Source organism: Stomoxys calcitrans, chromosome 1 (assembly GCF_963082655.1).
Source record: "Stomoxys calcitrans chromosome 1, idStoCalc2.1, whole genome shotgun sequence".
Taxonomy (NCBI): Eukaryota; Metazoa; Arthropoda; class Insecta; order Diptera; family Muscidae; genus Stomoxys; species Stomoxys calcitrans.
In genome coordinates this window covers 161908142-161931253 of record NC_081552.1, presented here as the reverse complement: position 1 = coordinate 161931253, position 23112 = coordinate 161908142, and the positions used below count along the sequence as shown (strand labels likewise).

Below are 23112 nucleotides of genomic sequence, written 5' to 3'. Positions count from 1 at the left end.
GGTTTAAATGGAATTCCGATCACAAACTTGTATCTGGCAACGCTGATGGAGAAAAAGAACTTGTCAAATTATATGGGGAGGATATAAAAACTATTTGTTTAAATTATTATCAACTTAATGATGATTCGTATCCAAAAAACTAATAAATAATACACAAGCGATTAAACCGTATAATATTTCGATTTTATCGTACAACATTAATGGCCTAGAAAATAAGTATTTGTAACCAACTTTTTTTCGATATATCAAACAATTGATTTATTTTTTAAGCATGCGACACGCATTCATAGATACGGCGGAGCAATTGGAGGCTGTTTGATCGGTATAAGCAAACATCTGCACGATACTGGTATTTCGTATGAAGTTATTGATATAGGCTAAACCCCGCTTTTAAAATTGTACACAATGGAAAATACTTACAGCGTAATACCTCAATACTTAAGACCTGCCAATTGGGACAATGACTTTGAAAAACTGGCAAAATATTTTCAAGACATAGAAATACAAAACCCTATACTCATAGGTGATTTTAATGTCCGAATCGGAGAAACAAACCAGAATATCGGAGAAATATATAAAAGTAGCTTTTGCTCAGGATATGATTGCAGAAAATCAAGAGATAAAACTGTAAATCAAAAAGGTGTTAAATTTATACAACTATGTGATAATTATAACATGCTTATTTTGAATGGAATAACGAAGGGTGATGAGGATGGAAAATTGACATACATTACGACATTGGGTGAGTCAGTAAACGACATATGCGCGGTATCTAAGGAAATTTTGGGAAAGATTGAAGAGTTCAGAGTGGAAGATAAAGTATGGTCAGATCATTTCCCTATCCTGACGAAAATAAATATTGAACCCACTTCACGAACGGGGGAAAAGATGTCTCTATTGCCAAAATTGATATGGAAAGATGAAGAAAAGGATAATTATCAAAGAAAGATAAATGAAAGTATACGTAATATCGCTGGTGTAAATCACATCAACCTCAACGATATTAACCAAATAATAGTGAAATCCGCTTCAAAATTGATTAATCACAAAAAGCCTTTTGAGCCGAAAAATAAATGGTTCAACAAAAACTGTAATAATGCAAGAATGAAAAGTTTTAAGCTCTTAAAGGTGTACAGGACAACAAGGAATTTGGAAGACAAGAGACGATATATAGTCGCACAAAAAGAGTACAAAACTGTATGCAGTACCAATAAATCCGTGTATTACAATACAATAGCCAACAAATTAAATAACATCAAAAACTCCAAAGAATGGTGGAAAATGGCGAAAGAAATTCGTAACCAATGTAACCTCGTGGGCTCAAATATTACCCCAGATGCCTTTAAATCCTACTATGAAAACTTATTAAATAAATCTCAAGAGACCACTCTTATTCACTATGCTCCCCCTTATAAAAATGATATGGATCTCGATAGGCACTTTACGATGTCGGAACTGCAGAAAATGCTAGTGAAAGTTAAAAGAAATAAGGCACCCGGCGAGGATAGGATACCATATGAGTTCTTCATAAACGGCACCGAAGAGTTTAATAGTCTGCTGTTAAGAATATACAATACCATTTATTCGAGTGGGGAAATTGATCCTGTATTCACAAAAACTATTATTTACCCAATTCATAAGAAAGGTGATCTAAACGAGCCGTCAAACTACAGGGGCATTTCATTTATGAATTGTGTGGCGAAGTTATTTATGGGTCTTATAAATGAAAGACTATATAATTGGGTTGAAAACTATCAAATTCTTAAAGAATACCAAGCTGGATTCCGGAAAAATTATTCAACGGTTGATAATATATACAATCTGGCCTCGATCGTCCACTTGAAATTGGCGGAGGAAAAAAGTATATTGTTTTTTTTTTTTATCGATTTCAAGGCAGCTTTTGACAATATATCAAGGCAAGCCCTTATATATAAACTATTTAGAATAGGTGTATCATATAAAATGGTCTCAATAATAGAGAAAATATACAGCAACACGCAGTCAGCAGTATGGAACGGCAGGGAGCTATCTGAATACTTCGAAACAACCAAAGGCGTAAAACAAGGATGTCTTTTATCGCCGTTATTATTTGCCCTCTATGTAAATGACCTGCACGAGTTCATCGAAGGTGGTTTGTTTGTGGAAAATATTAACATCCGACTTCTCTTGTATGCAGATGATATCGTTTTCCTAGCAGATGACATAAAAGTACTACAGAAAATGATAGATAATCTGGAAATATACTGCAAAATGTGGAGTTTGGAAGTAAACCTAGCTAAATCCGAAATTATGGTCTTTAGAAATGGAGGAAAATTAAGCAAATACGAAAGGTGGATGTACAACAGCAGAGAAATTAAGATCTCCAACGAGTTCAAATATCTAGGGGTAGTCTTTACTCCGAAAATGAAGTTCAACAAACATGTACAAACCAGAAACAATGAAGCAAAAAACGCTATTAATGCCGCATGGAACCAATTCATTGGGAGAGCAGATATAGATATGAATTCTAAATGGAAATTATTTTTAGCCGTTTGTAGATCTATACAAACATATGCTGCCGAAATTTGGGGTTTTTCACACTTCGAAGAGATTAATGCACTCCAAAGATATTTTCTGAAGCGAATACTTAGGGTACCAAGTTTTACACCAAATTATGTACTAATGCTGGAAACGGAAGTAGAAGACTCACAAATATACACGCTGGGAAAACATTTAAACTATTTGGGGCGAATTTTGTATTACTATACACAAAACAGGCTCCCAAATCAACTATCGGAGATTATATACCAAAAAAATATATTTTGGATAACAGAATTAAAAGACTTATCTCGAAGCCTACACGTTCAATGGCCACAAACGATGTCTTCACAAGGCAATTGGAACACTTTCTGCAATGATTTATTAAGTGGTATGAAACAACGATTGCATGAAGAAAGACTGTATAGAAAACAATTCAGCCAGAGCTGGCGGATATATAGATATTTAAACCCAAGCAGATCCCATCTTTACCTAAACAGAAAGTACTCTCAAGCGGAAATCGTGTGGATATTTAAAGCGCGCAGTGGAATGATCCCTCTAGGGTGTAACAGTTTTGATCCCGATGTCTTAAATAAAGAATGTAAATTGTGTAACATGCATGAAATTGAAACAATGCAACATTTTCTGGGCATCTGTCCTATACTTCGGGAATTTAGAATGATATCATTCGGAAAGCCGATATTGAACGATGAGGAAATAATCAACATTCTTGATGGTACAGAAGAAGAAAATTGGCACAAATTAATAAATTATCTCGAAATGAGCTATAAATATAGGCAACTTTTAATAAATGAATTCAATTAAATAAGCAAATGCTTATATAATGCGACAGACGTATTTTACATTGTCGCTAAGTTATAAAATTACTTCTTAGAATTGTAAAAAAAGAAATGTATTTTTATGAAATATTCAATAAAGAAGTTTACTACTACTACTACTATCTGGAAGAAAAATGTGCGAAAGTAGTCGCGTATGCGGACGACGTTGCTATTGCGGTAAGGGAAAGTTACCCAGCACTCCTAGTGATATACTTCGGGAAGCTCAATGCGCATCAGCGAAGTGGGCTACCGAAAGTGGTCTAGATACAAGTTGCCTACAGTGGCACCTGTCAGAAAGCGCTAAATACCTGGGTGATTTGTTGGACAGGAAATTGAACTTCAAATTCAACATTTTTGAAAGGGTAGGAAAGGTAGCTCTTGCCCTATACACCTATACGAGAGCCGTTGGCAAAAGTTGGGGGCTTAAACCGCGCGTCATGCACTGGGTATATACTGCAGTCCTATAATGCTATATGGTGTTGTGGTCCGGTGGACGGCGCTCCAAAAGTCCAACTACTGTTCAATTATAAACCGAATCCAAAGGATGGCTTGTTTTTGCATCACAGCCGCACTGGGGACGACACCATCTGATGCACTGACAAATTGGTGCCATCACTGTCATGTGGCAGCTACGGACACTGTGTTATCCTCGATACGATATCCGATGTTCCAGGCAGTGTGGATAACACCCTGCCTGAGCTGCTTTTTGACAAAAAGTACTGTACCACTTTTCCTGATTGAACCGATTGGAACTACGATATCCCTGGTAATAGAAGATACATAGACGTCTATACTGGTGGTTCCAAACTAAACGGCCAGGTGGGTTTTGGGGTGTAATCTAAAGATCTAGAACTGGTAAAATCGAAAAGGTTACCCGACTAATGCAGTTTGTATCAAGCGGAGATCTTTGTAATTAAAGAAGTGGTGGAATGGCTAAGATTTAATTTCATAACGATGATTGGCATAAATATCTTCTCATACAGCCAGGCAGCCATTAAATCCCTGGAGAACGTATTTCTGAACACAAAAACCCCCCTGGGCTCTATTGTACGAATTGTTTAAATTAAATTAAGAAAACAAATTTTTCTAATGATTCTTATAATAAGCTTGAGGATTTTAATTTGGAAAATGCTGCGTAATTTGGAGGTGTTTTAGGACAAATTATTCGAAGACGAATTTTGAAGGAAATAGCATATATTCGATATTGCGTCTTATTCGATATTTTGGGACCAAAAAAATATTTTTTTGGTTAGGTTGTAGCCCCTGCAGGGAGAATGTCTAGTTACGCTAATGCCAATACCGTCCATCGTTCAACTTGCTCATGCGATAGCAATCAATAACACAACCTCCTCTGATGTTTCTGTTTGTCTTAATGTTTCTTGCGCTCAATTTGTGAGGATTAGCTAGTAAGAGAAAGAATGCGGCTTATTGATAGTGCTGAACTTTGTCTAGGCTCTACACACCGGACTCAGACTCTGTGGCAAGAAGAATATAGCCGACTTATAGAATATTGCCGAAAATAATTATTAGGGGGTATAATGAAATACAACAAATTGTAGAAGTTTTCTTTTTTTGCAAACGATGAAAAAAATTTTATCTTTAAATTTGTAATTGTAAAAGGCAGCAAAATGTCTCTGATTCCGCCTGCTGTCAAAAATGCTTCATGTTAATAGGGACAAAGTTCCTACTTTTCCTTTGATTAAAATTGAATAAAATGTTTCAAACTTCACTCAAATCTCATTTGTGCTGGTTAGCAAAAGTACATCTTTTGCATGACTCTTTGTGATTTACTTCAGAGTGTGTTCTCCGCCCGAGGACTTAACCTTTCATTGTTCATTAAATAATAGACCAGACATGGTGATATGCAAATGACACGAGCACCTTATCATCCTGTCACGAATTCTGTTCTGTCGTGTTGTTCATCAGTTTAACATTTGCCCCCTCAAGTCACCAAGTCATGAATGGAAATTAGTCATGAAAAATGTCATAGAATTATACTACGTAGTTCCGCAAAATATCTTTGGCATGACAGCATACATTAAATGATATATTTGGAAGAAGTAGGGAACAAAAATACTTGAGAACAATGTTGAAGGCATTACATGATGGCAAAAGAAAAAAACAAAACACAATCCCTTGGAATGACAATGGAATAATTTCATTATTCCTGTTTCCAGTCTCTTGAAATTTTCAAGAAGAATGGTCCCCCTGAACGTTGTGTTGGGTGTCGAGAAATAAATGCTTTGCAAACGAAATGTGGGTGCCTAAACCTAAATAAATATTAAATTTCCATCTTTGTTTGAAAATAAATTTATTCCCTAAGTAAATGTAAAAACCCAAAAGCCTGTAACCCCTTGTTTGGAATATTTAATCCGTTTTTTCCTTAGGAAACCTCACAACGAGAGCTTTGCCATGGAATAGGTCCGAGTAACGGCGATACTGCGTATGTACACACATGTCAAGGAGAAAATTTAAACCTCGACCTTCTGATTTAGGTGTGCTAAGATATTTGACCACTAACCTTAACCCAATAATTTTGCACTCGAATTGGTTCCCCACTTGAGAGAGAAAAAACAACTCTTGAGCTATTGTAGCTGTAGGCAACCGCAATTTCTTTTTGCTCATTGACAACAAACAAAGATTTTCATAGAGTATACTTTTTTATATAAAATTATTGAAGAGGCGAACATTTTTTAACAATGTGGGTAAACTAAAATATTTTTTCCCCTAAACTCTTGACCAAAATTGCACTATATGGTGAACACGTGGTCAAGCTTTCTCACAAGTGAGTTACGCCTTCCAAGGAAAAAAACGTAAACTCAAAATATTTGCGTTATGCAGATAAAAGCGTTTTTAAAAAAGAAAAAATAATTAATGTCCGAATATTTTCACAAAAATACCCAAAATTCCTGGATACCTTAGAAAGTTCTACATCCAACATTGGAATAAAAAACAAGTAAAAAGGCGTTAAGTTCGGCCGGGCCGAACTTTGGATACCCACCACCTCGGGTATACATGTAAACCACCTTTCATCAAAATCCGGTGAAAATTGCATACCTTATGTCCTCTAACAATCAAATCGAAATATGTTCCGATTTGGATCAAATACTAATAAGTACAGTAGGTATATCCAAAAATAAACCGATCTGAACCATATACGACACGGATGTCGAAAAGTCTAACATAAGTCATTGTGTCAAATTTCAGTGAAATCGCCATTTATGGGGCCAAGACTTTAAATCGAGATATCGGTCTATATGGCAGCTATATTCAAATCTGGACCGATCTGGGCCAAATTGCAGAAGTATGTCGAGGGGCTTAACACGACTCACTGTTTCAAATTTCAGCGACATCGGACAATAAATGCTCCTTTTATGGCCCCAAAACCTAAAACCGAGAGATCGGTCTATATGGCAGCTATATCCAAATCTGGACCGATTTGTGCCATATTGCAAATGCATGTCAAGGGGCTTAACATAAATTTCGGCGACATAGGACAATAAATGCCACTTTTATGGGCCCAAAACTTTAAATCAAGAAATCGGTCTATATGGCAGCTATATCCAAATCTGATCCGATCTGGGCTTAAACTACTCGCTGTATCACATTATATCTAAATATAGTCCGTTCTGAATCATATTTGGGTCGGATGACGGGAGGCTTAAAAAACTCATTGTTTCAAATTTCAGCGAAATCGGATAAAAATAAAGCTTTATCGGCAGATTGGTCTACATGGTAGCTATATCTTAATATGGTCCGATTTGGCCCGTTCAAGAACTTTACCTGCGTGCCGCAAAAGGACGTATATGTGCCAAAGTTTAGCTCAATACATCAATTTTTGAAGGCTGTAGAGTGATTACAACAGGCGGACGGACAGACACACGGACATCGTTAAATCGTCTTACAATAAAACTTAGAATGAACTTTAATCAAATATATAATTGCCATTTTGTTCGATAACCTTTTGCCATCTTCCTGGCAAATTTAGTATTCCACGCTCATAGAACTTCTGGCCTTTATCTGCAAAAAACTGAACCAAGTTCGATTTTATAGCCTCATCATTCCCGAAAGTTTTACCATTTAAGGAGTTCTGAAAAGATCGAAATAAATGGTAGTCTGATGGTGCAAGGTCAGGGCTATATGGTGGATGCATCGAAAGTTCCCAGCCAAGCTCACTCAGCTTTTGGCGAGTGACCAAAGATGTGTGCGGTCTAGCGTTGTCCTGGTGGAATATGACACCTTTACGATTGACCAATTCTGGTCGCTTCTCCTTGATGGCTGTATTCAATTTGTCCAATTGTTGACAGTAAACATCCGAATTAATCGTTTGGTTCCTTGGAAGCAACTCAAAATATACCACACCCTTCCAATCCCACCAAACAGACAACATAACCTTCTTTTGGTGGATATCAGCCTTTGAAGTGGTTTGAGCTGGTTCACCATGCTTGGACCATGATCGTTTTCGACTAACGTTGTTGCAAACAATCCATTTTTCATCTCCAGTTATGATTCGTTTTAAAAACGGATGGAATTCATTGCGTTTAAGGTGCATATCACAAGCGTTGATTCGGTTTGTTAAATGAATTTCTTTCAATACATGTGGTACCCATATTAAAATTGACGCCAAACAAACAAATGTAAACAAAATTTCACGCACTTTTCTTCTAAAGCTAGCTAAAAGTAGCAGCTGATAACTGACAGAAGAAAGAATGCAATTACAGAGTCACAAGCCGTTGAAAAAATTTGTCAACGCTGACTATATTACTACTATATTACCGACAATTACTTTTTGGGCAACCCAATAGAATTTTATAAACGAAATGACTAAATGAATATACCCCCTATCCTATGGTGGTGGGTATAAAAACCCCGTTTGAGAATGGGGTGAAGTAACTTTTTGAAATTTGAAATAGTTAGAGCTGGGGTGTTATCGCGTTGATATCCAAAAGTTAAAGTCTGTAGGCATCTTGTCAGGGCTTGAATGTTGGTCACTTCAACCTTTCGAAATTGTTCGGCTTGCAATATTTATATTTGTGATCCGATTTTCAATTACTTTTTGCTTGATAGTGTTCAAAAATTGCTACAAAAAAGATCCTTTGAGTTTTACAAAATACTCATCTTGTTTTGAATATATTCGTTTTTTATACCCTCCGCCATAAGATGGGGGGTATACTAATTTCGTCATTCTGTTTGTAACTGCTCGAAATATTCGTCTGAGACCCCATAAAGTATATATATTCTTGATCGTCGTTACATTTTATGTCGATCTAGCCATGTCCGTCCGTCTGTCCGTCCGTCCGTCTGTCCGTCCGTCCGTCTGTCCGTCTGTCCGTCTGTCCGTCCGTCCGTCCGTCCGTCCGTCTGTCTGTCGAAAGCACGCTTACTTCCGAAGGAGTAAAGCTAGCCGCTTGAAATTTTTTAAGGGGGTGAGGCCCTTAAGGGGTGAGGCCCCCAGATACTTGGCCCTGAAAAATATCAGCGTAGTGCTATTCTTTCAAGTACCATTTATTTAAACCCCATATTGGCATTGGTTTAAGGGGAGTTTACACGATGAGGCGTCCCCCAAACACATGGCCCCAAAATAGGTTATCAAATTCGTTTCCTAATCTCAAATACTTTTCATTTGAGCCACATATTGGCATGGTCGAAAATTTTTCCTTTTGGAAAATTCGTATTCTAATCTCAAATACCTTTATTTGAGCCCCATATTGCGATGGGCACATTAACAAGTAAAAAGGCGTTAAGTTCGGCCGGGCCGAACTTTGGATACTCACCACCTCGGGTATATATGTAAACCACCTTTCATCAAAATCCGGTGAAAATTGCATACGTCCATAGAAGTCCCATAGAAGTTTTATCGAAATATGAACCAAATACTAATAAGTACAAGTCATTGTTCAATTATATATAATATTGGTCTTTTGGTAGCTATATCTAAAAATTAACCGATCTGAACCATATACAACATGGATGTCGAAAAGCCCAACATAAGTCAATGTGCCAAAATTTCAGTTAAATCGGATTATAAATGCGTCTTTTTTGAGGCCAAGACTTTAAATCAAGATATTGGTCTATATGTCAGCTACATACAAATCTTGATCAATCTAGACCAAATTGCAGAAATGAGTGAAGAGGCGGACGCTTTTTTGGCCCCAAAACCTAAAACTGAAAAATCGGCCTATATGGCGGCTATATCCAAATCTGGACCGATCTGTGCCACAATGCAGAAGTATGTCAAGGGGCTTAACTTATTTCACTGTCCCAAATTTCAGCAAAATCGGATAATAAATGTGGCTTTTATGGGCCTAAGACCCTAAATGGGAGGATTGGTCTATATGGCAGCTATCTCCAAATCTCTACCGATCTGGACTAAATTAACGAAGGATGTCAAAGGGCCTAACACAATTCACTGTCCCAACTTTCAGCAAAATCGGGGAATAAATGTGGCTTTAATGGGCCTAAGACCCTAAATCGGAGGATCGGTCTATATGGCAGCTATATCCAAATCTGGACTGATCTGGACCAAATTGACAAAGGATGTCGAAGGTCCTAAGACAACTCATTGTCCCAAATTTCAGCAAAATCGGATAATAAAAGTGGATTTTATGGGCCTAAGGCCCTAAATCGGAGGATCGGTCTATATGGGGGCTATATCAAGATGTAGTCCGATACAGCCCATCTTCAAACTTAACCTGCCTATGGACAAACAAAGAATCTGTACAAAGTTTCAGCTCAATATCTATATTTTTGAAGACTGTAGCGTGATTTCAAGAGACAGACGGACGGACATGTCTAGATCGTCTTAAATTTTTACGCTGATCAAGAATATATATATACTTGATGGGTATAAAAATATGCCCGATTTAGGGGTGTTTAGAGGATTGGGGTGTTCCCCCAAACACTAAGCCCGAAAAATATATCAGCAACGTACTCTATTCTCATATATCTATATATCATTTATTTGAACCCCACATTGCCATTGCCATTGCCCTCAAAATTGGATATCAAATTCGTTTTCTAAATTCATTTAAACTCCTTACTGCAAAAGTCAGCAAATATGTCCGGTTTGGGGTATTGGCCCTTAAAACTATGAATATTTAGTTCCACTCTCTTTAAGACCCAAATCGTCTTGGTGAGCAAATACGTCCTATTTGGGGGTTGTTATGGTGGTGGGACGTCCTAGACAGCTGACCCCCGATGTTGATAACAGAAACGTGGTCTACTCCCATATATCTTTAATTTTAGACCCATATTTCCATAGTAGGCAAACATGACCGGCTTGGGTGGTATTTTGGGGGATGGGCGGCTACTCAGTGAGTTGGCCTTGAAAATATATATCGGATTCGTGTTCCACTTTAAAAACCCTCTTATTTGAGCAACCACCCTAGGATGGGGCAACCCCCCTAGGGTGGGGCAACCCCCCTAGGGTGGGGCAACCCCCCTAGGGTGGGGCAACCCCCCTAGGGTGGGGCAACCCCCCTAGGGTGGGGCAACCCCCCTAGGGTGGGGCAACCCCCCTAGGGTGGGGCAACCCCCCTAGGGTGGGGCAACCACCCTAGGGTGGGGCAACCCCCCTAGGGTGGGGCAACCACCCTAGGGTGGGGCAACCCCCCTAGGGTGGGGCAACCCCCCTAGGGTGGGGCAACCCCCCTAGGGTGGGGCAACCCCCCTAGGGTGGGGCAACCCCCCTAGGGTGGGGCAACCCCCCTAGGGTGGGGCAACCCCCCTAGGGTGGGGCAACCCCCCTAGGGTGGGGCAACCCCCCTAGGGTGGGGCAACCCCCCTAGGGTGGGGCAACCCCCCTAGGGTGGGGCAACCCCCCTAGGGTGGGGCAACCCCCCTAGGGTGGGGCAACCCCCCTAGGGTGGGGCAACCCCCCTAGGGTGGGGCAACCCCCCTAGGGTGGGGCAACCCCCCTAGGGTGGGGCAACCCCCCTAGGGTGGGGCAACCCCCCTAGGGTGGGGCAACCCCCCTAGGGTGGGGCAACCCCCCTAGGGTGGGGCAACCCCCCTAGGTACCCCATCCGAAATTTGGATACCAAATTTTTATTTTTAGGATACTACATGAGAGCACACAAAATTTCGCTTAAATCGCACCACCCATCTCAGAGATCTGGCGTTTCTGAAAATTAGGGTAAGGGGGAGGGTCCGCCCCCCTTTATATATCAATAAATGTAGTACCCTATTTTCACCACGGGGTCATTGTGCACCATCTGTGAAAATTTCAAGAAAATCGGTTAAGCCGTTTCTGAGTCTATAAGGAACACACAAACATAACTGTTTGTAACTACTCGAAATTTTCGTCTGAGACCCCATAAAGTATATATATTCTTGATCGTCGCGACATTTTATGTCGATCTAGCCATGTCCGTCCGTCTGTCCGTCCGTCTGTCCGTCCGTCCGTCTGTCTGTCGAAAGCACGCTAACTTCCGAAGGAGTAAAGCTTGCCGCTTGAAATTTTGCACAAATACTTCTTATTAGTGTAGGTCGGTTGGTATTGTAAACGGGCCATATCGGTCCATATTTTGATATAGCTGCCATATAAACCGATCTGGGGTCTTGACTTCTTGAGCCTCTAGAGAGCGCAATTCTTACCCGATTGAAATGAAATTTTGCACGACGTATTTTGTTATGATATCAAATCGGACCATGACCTGATATAGCTGCCCTATAAACCGATCTCGGGTCTTGACTTCTTGAGCCTCTAGAGGGCGCAATTCTTATCCGATTGGAATGTAATTTTGCACGACGTGTTTTGTTATGATATCCAACAACTGTGCAAAGTATGGTTTAAATCGGTTCATAACCTGATATAGCTGTCATATAAACCGATCTTGGGTCTTGACTTCTTGAGCTTCTAGAGGGCACAATTCTTATCAGATTTTAATGAATTTTTGCACGAAGTATTTCGTTATAATATCCAACAACTGTGCAAGTATATCCTGATATAGCTGTCATATAAACAGATCTGGGGATTTAACTTCTTAAGCCTCTAGATGGCCCAATTCCTATTCAATTTGGCTGAAATTTTGCATGACGTATTTTATACTTACTTTCAACAACTGTGTCAAATAAGGTTCAAATCGGTTCATAACCTGATATAGCTGCCATATAAACCCATCTGGGATCTTGACTTCGTGAATCTGTGCAAAATTTCAACTCAATATCTCTATTTTTAAAGACTGTAGCGTGATTTCAACAGACAGACGGACGGACATGTCTAGATCGTCTTAGATTTTTACGCTGATCAAGAATATATATACTTTATAGGGTCGGAAATGGATATTTCGATGTGTTGCAAACGGAATGATTAAATGAATATACCCCCATCCTTCGGTGGTGGGTATAAAAAGTGGATCTTCACCGTTTTTAAAGGCTTGAATTTGAAAGGCTTCACACCTGAATCCTTCCGCAAAATTTTTCACGTTATTGAGTAACAGAGTCCAAGTTGCTGCGAATGGCGACGATTCGATAATTGATGGTCATCATTAACACTGGCCGATACATCACCGATATTTTAAAGTTCAAAAATGTATATTTGTTGCAAATTGGTCACAATAGCCCGAATAGCCATTTCAGTGGGTCGATTTAACAGACCATAATAAAGAAACGCGCCATGAACTTTCATAGCAGAGCACACATTTTGTTAATAAAATTCAATAATTTGCAAGCATTATTCCTTTGTAAGACGATTCATGGTTAAATTATAGACCTAACTAAAAATGTTCGACAGTGAAACAAAACACCAAGCGTGCGTGAGTGTTTCCAGAAAGATAATAGTTAGAAAGTTACCTTTATATTGATATGGATTTCTCCTTCAATAAAATGCATAAATACACAATAAACAAGTAAAAAGGCGTTAAGTTCGGCCGGGCCGAACTTTGGATACCCACCACCTCGTGTATATGTGTAAAACACCTTTCGTCAAAATCCGGTGAAAAATGCATACCTTATGCCCCATAGCAGCCATATCGAAATATGTTCCGAGTTGGACCAAATACTTATAAGTACAAGTCATTTTTCAATTGCGTATAACAAAATATTGATCTTTTAATTAGCTATATCTAAAATTAAACCGATTTGAACCATGTACTAAACGGATGTGAAATGCTTAGCATAAGTCACTGTGTAAAATTTAAGTGAAATCGGATTATAAATGCGACTTTATGGGACCAAGACTATAAATCGCGATATCGGTCTTTATGACAGATCTGGACGGATCTGCGTCAAATTTAAAAAGGATATCGAAGGGCCTAACACAACTCACCGTCCTACATTTCGGCGTCATCGGACAATAAACGCGCCTTTTATGACCCCAAAACATTAGATCGAGAGATTGGGCTATATGGCAGCTATATCCAAATCTGAACCGATGTATGCCATATTCCAGAAGTATGTCGAGGGGCTTAATTTAACCCACTGTCCTCAATTTCGGCCACATCGAACAATAAATGCGCCTTTTATGGGCCCAAAACCTTTAATCGAGAGATCGGTCTATATGGCAGCTATATCCAAATATGGACCGATCTGGATCATATTGACAAGGGATGTCGAAGGGCCTAACTCTACTCACGGTCCCAAATTTCAACAAAATCGGGTAATAAATGTGGCTTTTATGGGCCTAAAACCCTAAATCAGGGTATCGGTCTATATCGCAGTTATATCCAAATCTGAACTGATCTGTGCCAAATTGACGAAGTATGTCGAAGGGCTTATCACAACTCACTGTCCCAAATTTCAGCAAAATCGGATAATAAATGTGGCTTTTATGGGCCTAGGACCCTAAATCGTAGGATCGGTCTATATGGCAGCTATATCCAAATCTGGACCGATCGGAGCCAAATTGATGAAGTATGTCGAGGGACCTAACACAACTCACTGTCCCAAATTTCAGCAAAATCGGATAATAAATGTGGCTTTTATGTGCCTAAGACCCTAAATCGACGGATCGGTCTATATAGGGGCTATATCAAGATATAGTCCGATATAGCCCATCTTCGAACTTAACCTGCTTATGGACAAAAAAGAATATGTGCAAAGTTTCAGCTCAATATCTCTATTTTTGAAGACTGTAGCGTGATTTCAACAGACAGACGGACGGACATGTCTAGATCGTCTTAGATTTTTACGCTGATCAAGAATATATATATTGTACTTTATATGGTCGGAAATGGATATTTCGATGTGTTGCCAACGGAATGACAAAATGAATATTTCCCATCCTTGGGTGATGGGTATAAAAACAGTATCTTAACTGTACCGGTGTTTCTATTTGCCAACAGGATATTACTTGTCCCCAAGGACATCTGGGGATTGAAGCAAGCTGTTTTAAGAATTCATTACGCTCAAATAATAAATCTTGAATAAATCGTCCGAAAAAATTCAGCATAAAATTTCTGGGGGATATTGGTTGAAGGGTTATATTTCACATCCCTACATTGGAGCCACAATGCACACCAGCACATTCATATAAACGAATCCAAAGTGGGCCAGATTTATCATAATTTATGGAAATTAGAACATAAAATTGAAAACCAATTCTATGAAATTATAAACTTTTAATTGCATAACTTTTCCAACTCCATGGTATACTCGTGAACCATCGTTGCCGTTGGCAATATTCGTGTAGAATTTCCAAATGCCAAGTTAACTATTACGCCGGGAAGGGGGCCAATCAAACTCCACTGTGTTGTGCAATTAACGCTCCATTTCCATATTCATTTTACAAATGCCATAATGATATTTAAATTACTTTATTACTCTACAACTCGATGTCTAAACTATGCTCGTAAACATAAACTATGGCATAGGGCTAAACGAGAGCTAAGGAAATATTACGCCATTATTATAATGCTAATCTGCTGAAACCAAAATAACTATTTCTTGTACATCTCTAAAAAAAAGAGGCCAAAATCCTGGGAATAGCTTAGTATTTATTATTCATATACAGAGGCAAAGAGTTCGTATTTTGGCTGCCATTATTTATTGATTCAATATAATTCTATCGTTATGTTGCCAAATGGAGGGCAACAAAAATGTATAGGATAATGTTGGTGGGCAGTGGCGAATGTGTTAACTCCGCTATACCACCATTCTGCCGAATTTTATTTGCAATTGAGGTTATATATTAGTATTACTCCTTAATATAAGTAAACTATTGAAGACCAAAGAAATATTGTTCTGGCCAAATATGCGTTAGTTTGTATGTATGTACACTTGCCCATATACGAATATGACTTTATTTTTTTCATGTAGCTTATGAAGCTATATCCTTCTGGCGTTGCACACAAATGCGCAAGGTCAATGCAAGCGTAAGAGTACTACGTAGGGTGCAGAAACGACTGTGGAGACCGCTAAACGTCCACACTGGGGTGTGTATTGTGGCTAAAGGGTATAAAAACCAAGCTAAGCGTATTTTCCACCCCTAAGGCATTGCTTTTATATGGATATTTTCTTCCACTTTATTGACACATAAAATGGGTTCAAATATTATGTGGATGTAATGACTACTATCTGTGTGGTCATGCCAGGGTGTATGTGAGAAGAAAATACATATAAATAGATCCACATATATATACACACATGTCTGTATGTTCATTCCTGTACAGTGACAAAAAGTTGAAATAATGATGAACACAATCATAATCAAATATATGTTAAACACAATTAGTTCTTTTTTTGAAAAAAAAAAAAAAAAAACATTTTCAAAGAGAAATTAATACATCATTAGAAAAGACTTAATGAGATTGGTCTATATGGCAACTATATTCAAATCTAGACCGATCTAAATTTTTTTTGGGCTCCAAAACTTAAATCGACACATCGGTCTATAAAGCAGCTATATCCAAATCTAGACCGATCTAGGCTTATTAAGGAGGGATATCGAAAGGCCCAACACAACTCTGAGCCAAATTGCAAAAAAATGTCAAGGAGCCTAACACAACTCCCTGCCCCATAATTCAGCGAAATCGAATAATAAATGGGCCTTTTATGGGCCCAAGACCTTAAATCGAGAGTTCGGTCTGTATGGCAGCTATATTCAAATCTAAACCGATCTGGACCAATCGAGGGGCCTAACACAACTCACTGTCCAAAATTTCGGCGACGTCGGACAATTTGCCTTTTATGTATCTACAACCTTAAATCGAGAGATCGGTCTATATCCAAATCTAGACCAATTTGAGCCAAACTGAAGAAGGATATCGAGGGTTCTAACTGAACTCACTGTCCCAAATTTAGGCAAAATTGGACAATAAATGCGCCATTTATGGGCTTAAGACCTTAAATCGACAGATCGGTTTATATGGCAGCTATATTCAAATCTAAACCGATCTGCAAAATCATGTCGAGAGGCCTTACACAACTCACTGTCCCAAATTTCTGTAAAATCTGATAATAAATTATGAGCCTAAGACCTTAAATCGACGGATCGGTCTATATGGGGGCTATATCAAAATATGGTCCGATATAACCAATCGTCTTACTTGCCCTGCCTATTGAAAAAAAAAAACATCTGTTGAAAGCTTCAGCGCAGTATCTCTATTTTTAGACTGAAGCGTGATTTCAACAGACATACGGACGGACATGGCTAAATCGCCTTAGATTTTTACGACGATCAAGAATACTTAAACTTTATAGGGTCGAAAAAGGATATTTCGATGTGCTGCAAACGCAATGACAAATTATATATACGCCCCATCCTTCGGTTGTGGACATAAAATGATAATTGCCCCAACGGGCAAATAAAATTAGAAAATCAAAAAGTATATTATTACTATAGGTCTCTGAATACACCAAAACCCGAAACCTTAAACTCAGTAATCATCATCTTATATATCCGCTACCATGGACCTCATTCGTCAAGATCTTTGCACTCTATCTCCTTATAGGCAAACAAAGGATAATGGCTAAGAATTGCTATGCTATTAAAGCTTTACCAATTTTTGAACCAATTAGGGCTATATTTGGTTTCGCTGTTGGAGACCAAAGTGGAAGACATTGTGCAAAATTTCAGCCAAATGGGATAAAAATCACGCCCTCTATATGCCCAAGAAGAATAATCAGAAGATCGGTTTATATGAGAACTATATCAGGTTATGAACCGATTTAGACCATACTTGACACAGTTGCTGGAATTCATAACAAAACATTTTATGCAAATTCTCAGCCAAATCGGATAGTAATTGTGCGTTCTAGCGGTTCAAGAAGTCAAAATACGAGATCGGTATATATGGGAGCTACATCAGGTTATGAACCAATTTTGACCATACGTTTATATTTGAGCTCTATCTGGTATTGGACCTGCTCTATCAGGTTTTGGACCATACTTGGCATAGTAATTGCGCCCTTTATAGTTTCAAGAAGTCAAATCGGGAGATCGGATAATATGGGACCTAATCAGGTTTTAGTCCGATTCCAATAATACTTACCACAACTGTTGTCTGTCATAGAAAACGTCATAGTACAAAATTGGCCGGCTAAACCGGATAATAGTTGCGCCCACTTGAGGGTCAAGAAGTCAAATCGGGAGATTGGTTTATATGGCAGCTTTATTAAAATATTGACCAATTTTGCCCATTTACAATCCCAACCGACCTGCAATAATAAAAATATTTGACGGATGGACGTATGGCTTCTAGACTGAAAATGTCAAGATGATTAAAAATATATATAAATAAGGTAAACATCCTACGGTGGAGGGTATAAAAACAAACGCATGATGACTCACGCTATAGTTGCCAAAACGAAGAGTTTTACATTTATAAACTTCCTTTTCAATCTTTATATATATTTTTGACAAAGCATAAACATCAATTTTTTTTCTTTTTTTAGGTAAGTGTTAAACAATGGAAATGTTAACATTTAATATGTAAGTAAATAATATTTAATAATAAATGCTAATTTTATTATTCGAATATGTCGAGTATGTCTTCTTATATATAAAATTGAATTTGTGTTTGTTTGATTGTTTGTTCCGTATAGACTTAAAAACGGCTGAACCAATTTCCTTGAAATTTTCACAGATTGTGTAGGTTGGTCTGGAAGGAAACATAGGCTATATAATTTTTTGATATCGAACGGCGGGCGGACCCTCCCCTTTACCCCAAAGTACTATCCAAAAATAAAAGTGAACCGATCGGGACAATATGGGACTCAAATGAAAGGTATTCAGGAGTAAAAGCGAATTTTATATTAAAAATTAGGTCCAAGTATCTGGGAGACGGCCCCCAAAAACCCCCTAAAATTGGATTTTTGGACGATCATGGCAATATGGGACTCAAATGAAAGGTATTCGGGAGTAGATTGCGAATGTGATGAGGAAGTAGAAATAGAAATAGCTAATGAAAGGTATTGCGTGCTACTTACAAAATCCTTAATTGTTTTTAGTACAACACGCCTAAGTTGGTTCATGTCTGATATTGTGTCTCCACCTAAGTGCCGGTATCTGTTGGACGCGAAAGCCGGGCAAGACAAAGGAAATGCTCCAACGTCTCATCATATTCCCCGCATGCCCGACACATGTTATAACTTGCCGCGACGATTTTACATAAGTGAGCTTGTAGTCCTATGTGTTTCGTTATGATAGCAATAGCTATACTGACCTAATAGCCTCGTTTTCGCACGATCTGGATCCCCCCATAAGATTTTCGCCGTTCTACCGGCCCTCACCGCCAAATCGTCTGCCCTTTCATTTCCCCTTAATCCGTTATGGCACGGCACCCAAACGATGCGGATTTTGCAATCCTCAAAGAAGGCGTTGAACTCCTTCTTACACTGCAAGACTGTTCGTGACCTGGTTGTTATTGCCCTTATGGCAATTTTAATGTCGGTAAAGATGTTCACACTCGATGTCCTCGCGTTAGCAATACACCACTTCACGGCGGGCGCATTCCGTGATCGCCGGATCACCGCCTGCAGGACCGTATAATGGTCAGGCAGTCTAAAACAGATCTCAGTCCCTAGATTCTCAATGTAAACCCCCAGGCCCACTCTGTCCTCTAGCTTTGATCCATTCGTGTAGCATGATCTTCCAGATGGCAATGCTAGGGTTCCGTCAATCCATGACTGTGCCTTTGGCAGCAGTGCCTCGCACTCGACTTCAAGGTTCATCTCAGGTATCCAGTGCTCCAGTGGGCGTGGTTTTCACGACTCCGCCTATGCTAAGACAACATGTTCTCTGAACCTGCTGTATGGCCCTTTAGTTACACGTTTTCTACATAGCAGTCCACCAAACTACTGAGGCGTAAGTTAGCATTGGTCTAATCACGCTCCTGTTGAGCCAGTGGACTATCCTAGGATTCAGGCTCTATTTCGAGCCTACGGCCCGTCTACAGATATCGAAATCGTCTTATTGAAGAAACGTGGTGCGTTAAATTGGCCCACCTTCGTCTTCCTCGTGAACAGGCATATTTCAGTCTTCTCTGGGTTAACATTGGGTCTAGCCCAGTCATATGCCATATGCAAGACCCTTTCGGCGCTTCTGCATAGCTCGTTCGGATCCTGACCCCTTAGAAGTATTATAACATCGTCTGAGTAGCAGACGGGTTCAAATCCCTCCTCAGTCAGCATCCGTAATAGGTCATTAATGGTGGTCACCCATAAGGAAATATAGGCTATATAATTTTTAGATATCGGATGGAGGCGATCCCTCCCCCATACCCAAACAATCCCATCCAAAATCAAAAGTGGACCGATAGGCACAATATGGGCATCAAATGAAAGGTATTGGAGACTAGAAAGTACCCTGTGGGCCTCCCCAATCCAAAAACTTCTCTAAACAGATTGTTCGACGTTCATGTTAAAATGGGCCTCAAATAAAAAGTATTCGACAGTAGGTTATAAATTTGACATAAAAAAATTAGGTCCAAGTAACAGGAGGTCGCCCCACCCTTAAGTACCCCCAAATGGGCATATCAGCCGACCATGTCTTTATGGGACTCAAATGAAAGGTATTTGGGAGTAGATTACGAATATGACATTAAAATTTGAGTTCAAGTCTGGGTGGCGTTTCTTTCCAAAAATAAGTCAAATAGGTTGATTGACCTATCTTGACAATATGGGGCTCAAGTGAAAGGTATTTTAGATTAGAAAACGAATTTGATATCCAATTTTGGAGCCAAGTGTTGGAGGTACGTCCTAAAGCGCCCCCTAAACTGAACTTAATTTGCGATTATGACAATATGGAGCTCAAAACAACGGTATTTGAAAGTAAAGACGGAATTTTATATCTGTTTTCACGGCAAAGTCCCGATGGCCGCCCCAGCCTTAAAACACCCTCCAAACATTTCATATTTACTGACCATGGCAATATGGGGCACAAATTAAATGGACTTTGGAGTGCAGCGCGAATTTGATATCCATATTTGAGTCATCTCTCCCCTAAAAAGCACTTATCATTACGGTAATTTTCTGAAATTCGTTTGAAATGTTTTTGCACTCTCACAGTCAAAACAAAACATGGTTTCTATTGTTGGGGTCGGGTGCCTCGGGGGCCGTCCAATACCCACCAAATGGGTATATATTGAGCTCAAACGAAAGGTGCTTGAAAGAAAAAAACGAATTTGATATCCAATTAAAGTGCGATGTTTTTGGGGAACTGCCCCATCCGAAAACACCCCCCTATTATATAAAAGCTATTTGATGTTTAAATTGATTGATTTCTGGGAAATTGATACTCATTTTCGGGACAAAGTCCCTGGGGTCCATCCCACCCTCAAACAGAATTTATTTACCGATAATATAGGAACCAAAAGAAAGGTATTTGGGAGTGGAATAAAAATTTGCACAGGAACCGAGAAGGCGCACACTTCTCACACAACAATGAAAGCTGTTCGAGTCCGAATGCGGTGCCGCAGTTCGATATCGCTTTTGGGAGAATTTTTTATATGACCATGCATGGCAAATGTCGCCAGCATTAAGAGGGGATCACCACCGCTTTAAATTTTGTCCGATGTTATCGTCAGGATTTGAACGCAGGCGTTCAGCGTTATAAGCGGACATAGGCTACAGTGGCACGAATTCGTTATGCACATTCAGGGCGAAGTATCCCAACCCAAAATGATATAAGAGAGTTAAAGAAGGCGCAGCGGAGCGGGCCCGGTTCGGCTAGTATCACATATATAACCACCAATTTGATTTATTTTTATACCCTCCACCAAAGGATGGGGGGTATACTAATTTCGTCATTCTGTTTGTAACTACTCGAAATATTCGTCTGAGACCCCATAAAGTATATATATTCTTGATCTTCGAGACATTTTATATCGATCTAGCCATGTCCGTCCGTCTGTCGAAAGCACGCTAACTTCCGAAGGAGTAAAGCTAGCCGCATGAAATTTTGCAGAAATACTTATTATTTTGCACAAATACTTATTAGTATAGGTCGGTTGGTATTGTAAATGGGCCATATCGGTCCATGTTTTGATATAGCTGCCATATAAACCGATCGTGGGTCTTGACTTCTTGAGCCGATTTGAATGAATTTTTGCACGTAGTATTTTGTTAAGATACCCAACAACTGTGCCAAGTATGGTTCAAATCGGTTAATAACCTGTAAACAGATCTAATAACATATAAACAGATCTGGGGACTTGACTTCTTGTGCTTCTAGAGGGTGCAATTCCCATCCGATTTGGCTGAAATTTTGCATGACGTATTTTATTCTTACTTTCAACAATCGGTTCATAACCTGATATAGCTGCCATATAAACCGATCTGGGATCTTGACTTCTTGAGCCTCTAGAGGTCGCAATTATTATCCGATTTGCCTGAAATTTTGTACGACGGATTCCCTCATGACCATCAACATACGTGTTTATTATGGTCTGAATCGGTCTATAGCCTAATACAGCTCCTATATAAATCGATCTATCTACTTTACTTCTTGAGCCCCCAAAGGGCGCAATTCTTATTCGAATTGGCTGACATTTTGCACAGGTCTCCAACATATAATCTAATTGTGGTCCAAACCGGACTATATCTTGATATCGCTCTAAAATCTTTTCTTATATCCTTCTTTGCCTAAGAAGAGAAGAGCCGGGAAAAGAACTCGACAAATGCGATCCATGGTGGAGGGTATATAAGATTCGGCCCGGCCGAACTTAGCACGCTTTTACTTGTTAACTATACCCAGAGATAAGTTGATACCAAAGGAGCTCATTTCAGTACGATACGGTATTGATAGTAAAGCACCACGCTTAGCACGCTTTTACTTGTTTTATATAGAATCCTTCAAATTCGAGAAGACTTAAACGGTTTCTAGAATTCTTACTCCTAAGAATTTTGACAACATTTTTTGTTAGACTTTTTTGGATATACAAAATTTGCCGACTTTCGACAAGCCAACTTTAGCCTAAAACATGACCTTATGTAACGGAAAAGTTTGTTTTTAAAAGGTTTCATTCGTCTACTTTACGCCATTCCAAAATTCATCACAATATCTCTACACTCTACATCAACCCATGTTTTATGTACTATGCTATTTTCTTTTGGCCACTGTTCTAATAAACACATGGTTGTCCATAACATTTGAGTGAGGGTAGCAACACTTTAATTGTGTCATCGTCTCGCCCTAGCTTACACTCCACATGACCTATAAATCTGGGAAGTGTTAAAGGTATCAGTGTCGCCCAGCACTAATATGAATGCTTTCGGTCGGCTTTAAATGTGTCGTGATTTCCGAAAAATATATAAATATTCGTACATGTGAAGTGTTAACAGTACGCGCATTCAAACCTATGTACATATGTATGTATAT

General features: G+C 39.2%; 1 protein-coding gene across 1 annotated transcript; it reads left to right on the top strand.

The window, feature by feature from the left end:
• Positions 1–405: 405 nt before the first annotated feature.
• On the top strand, positions 406–18199 carry LOC131997162 (uncharacterized). The gene is made up of 2 exons (XM_059367646.1): positions 406–1861; positions 18189–18199. Exons 1-2 carry the CDS (start codon positions 406–408, stop codon positions 18197–18199), a joined length of 1467 nt encoding a protein of 488 aa, XP_059223629.1.
• The last annotated feature ends 4913 nt before the right edge of the window (positions 18200–23112 follow it).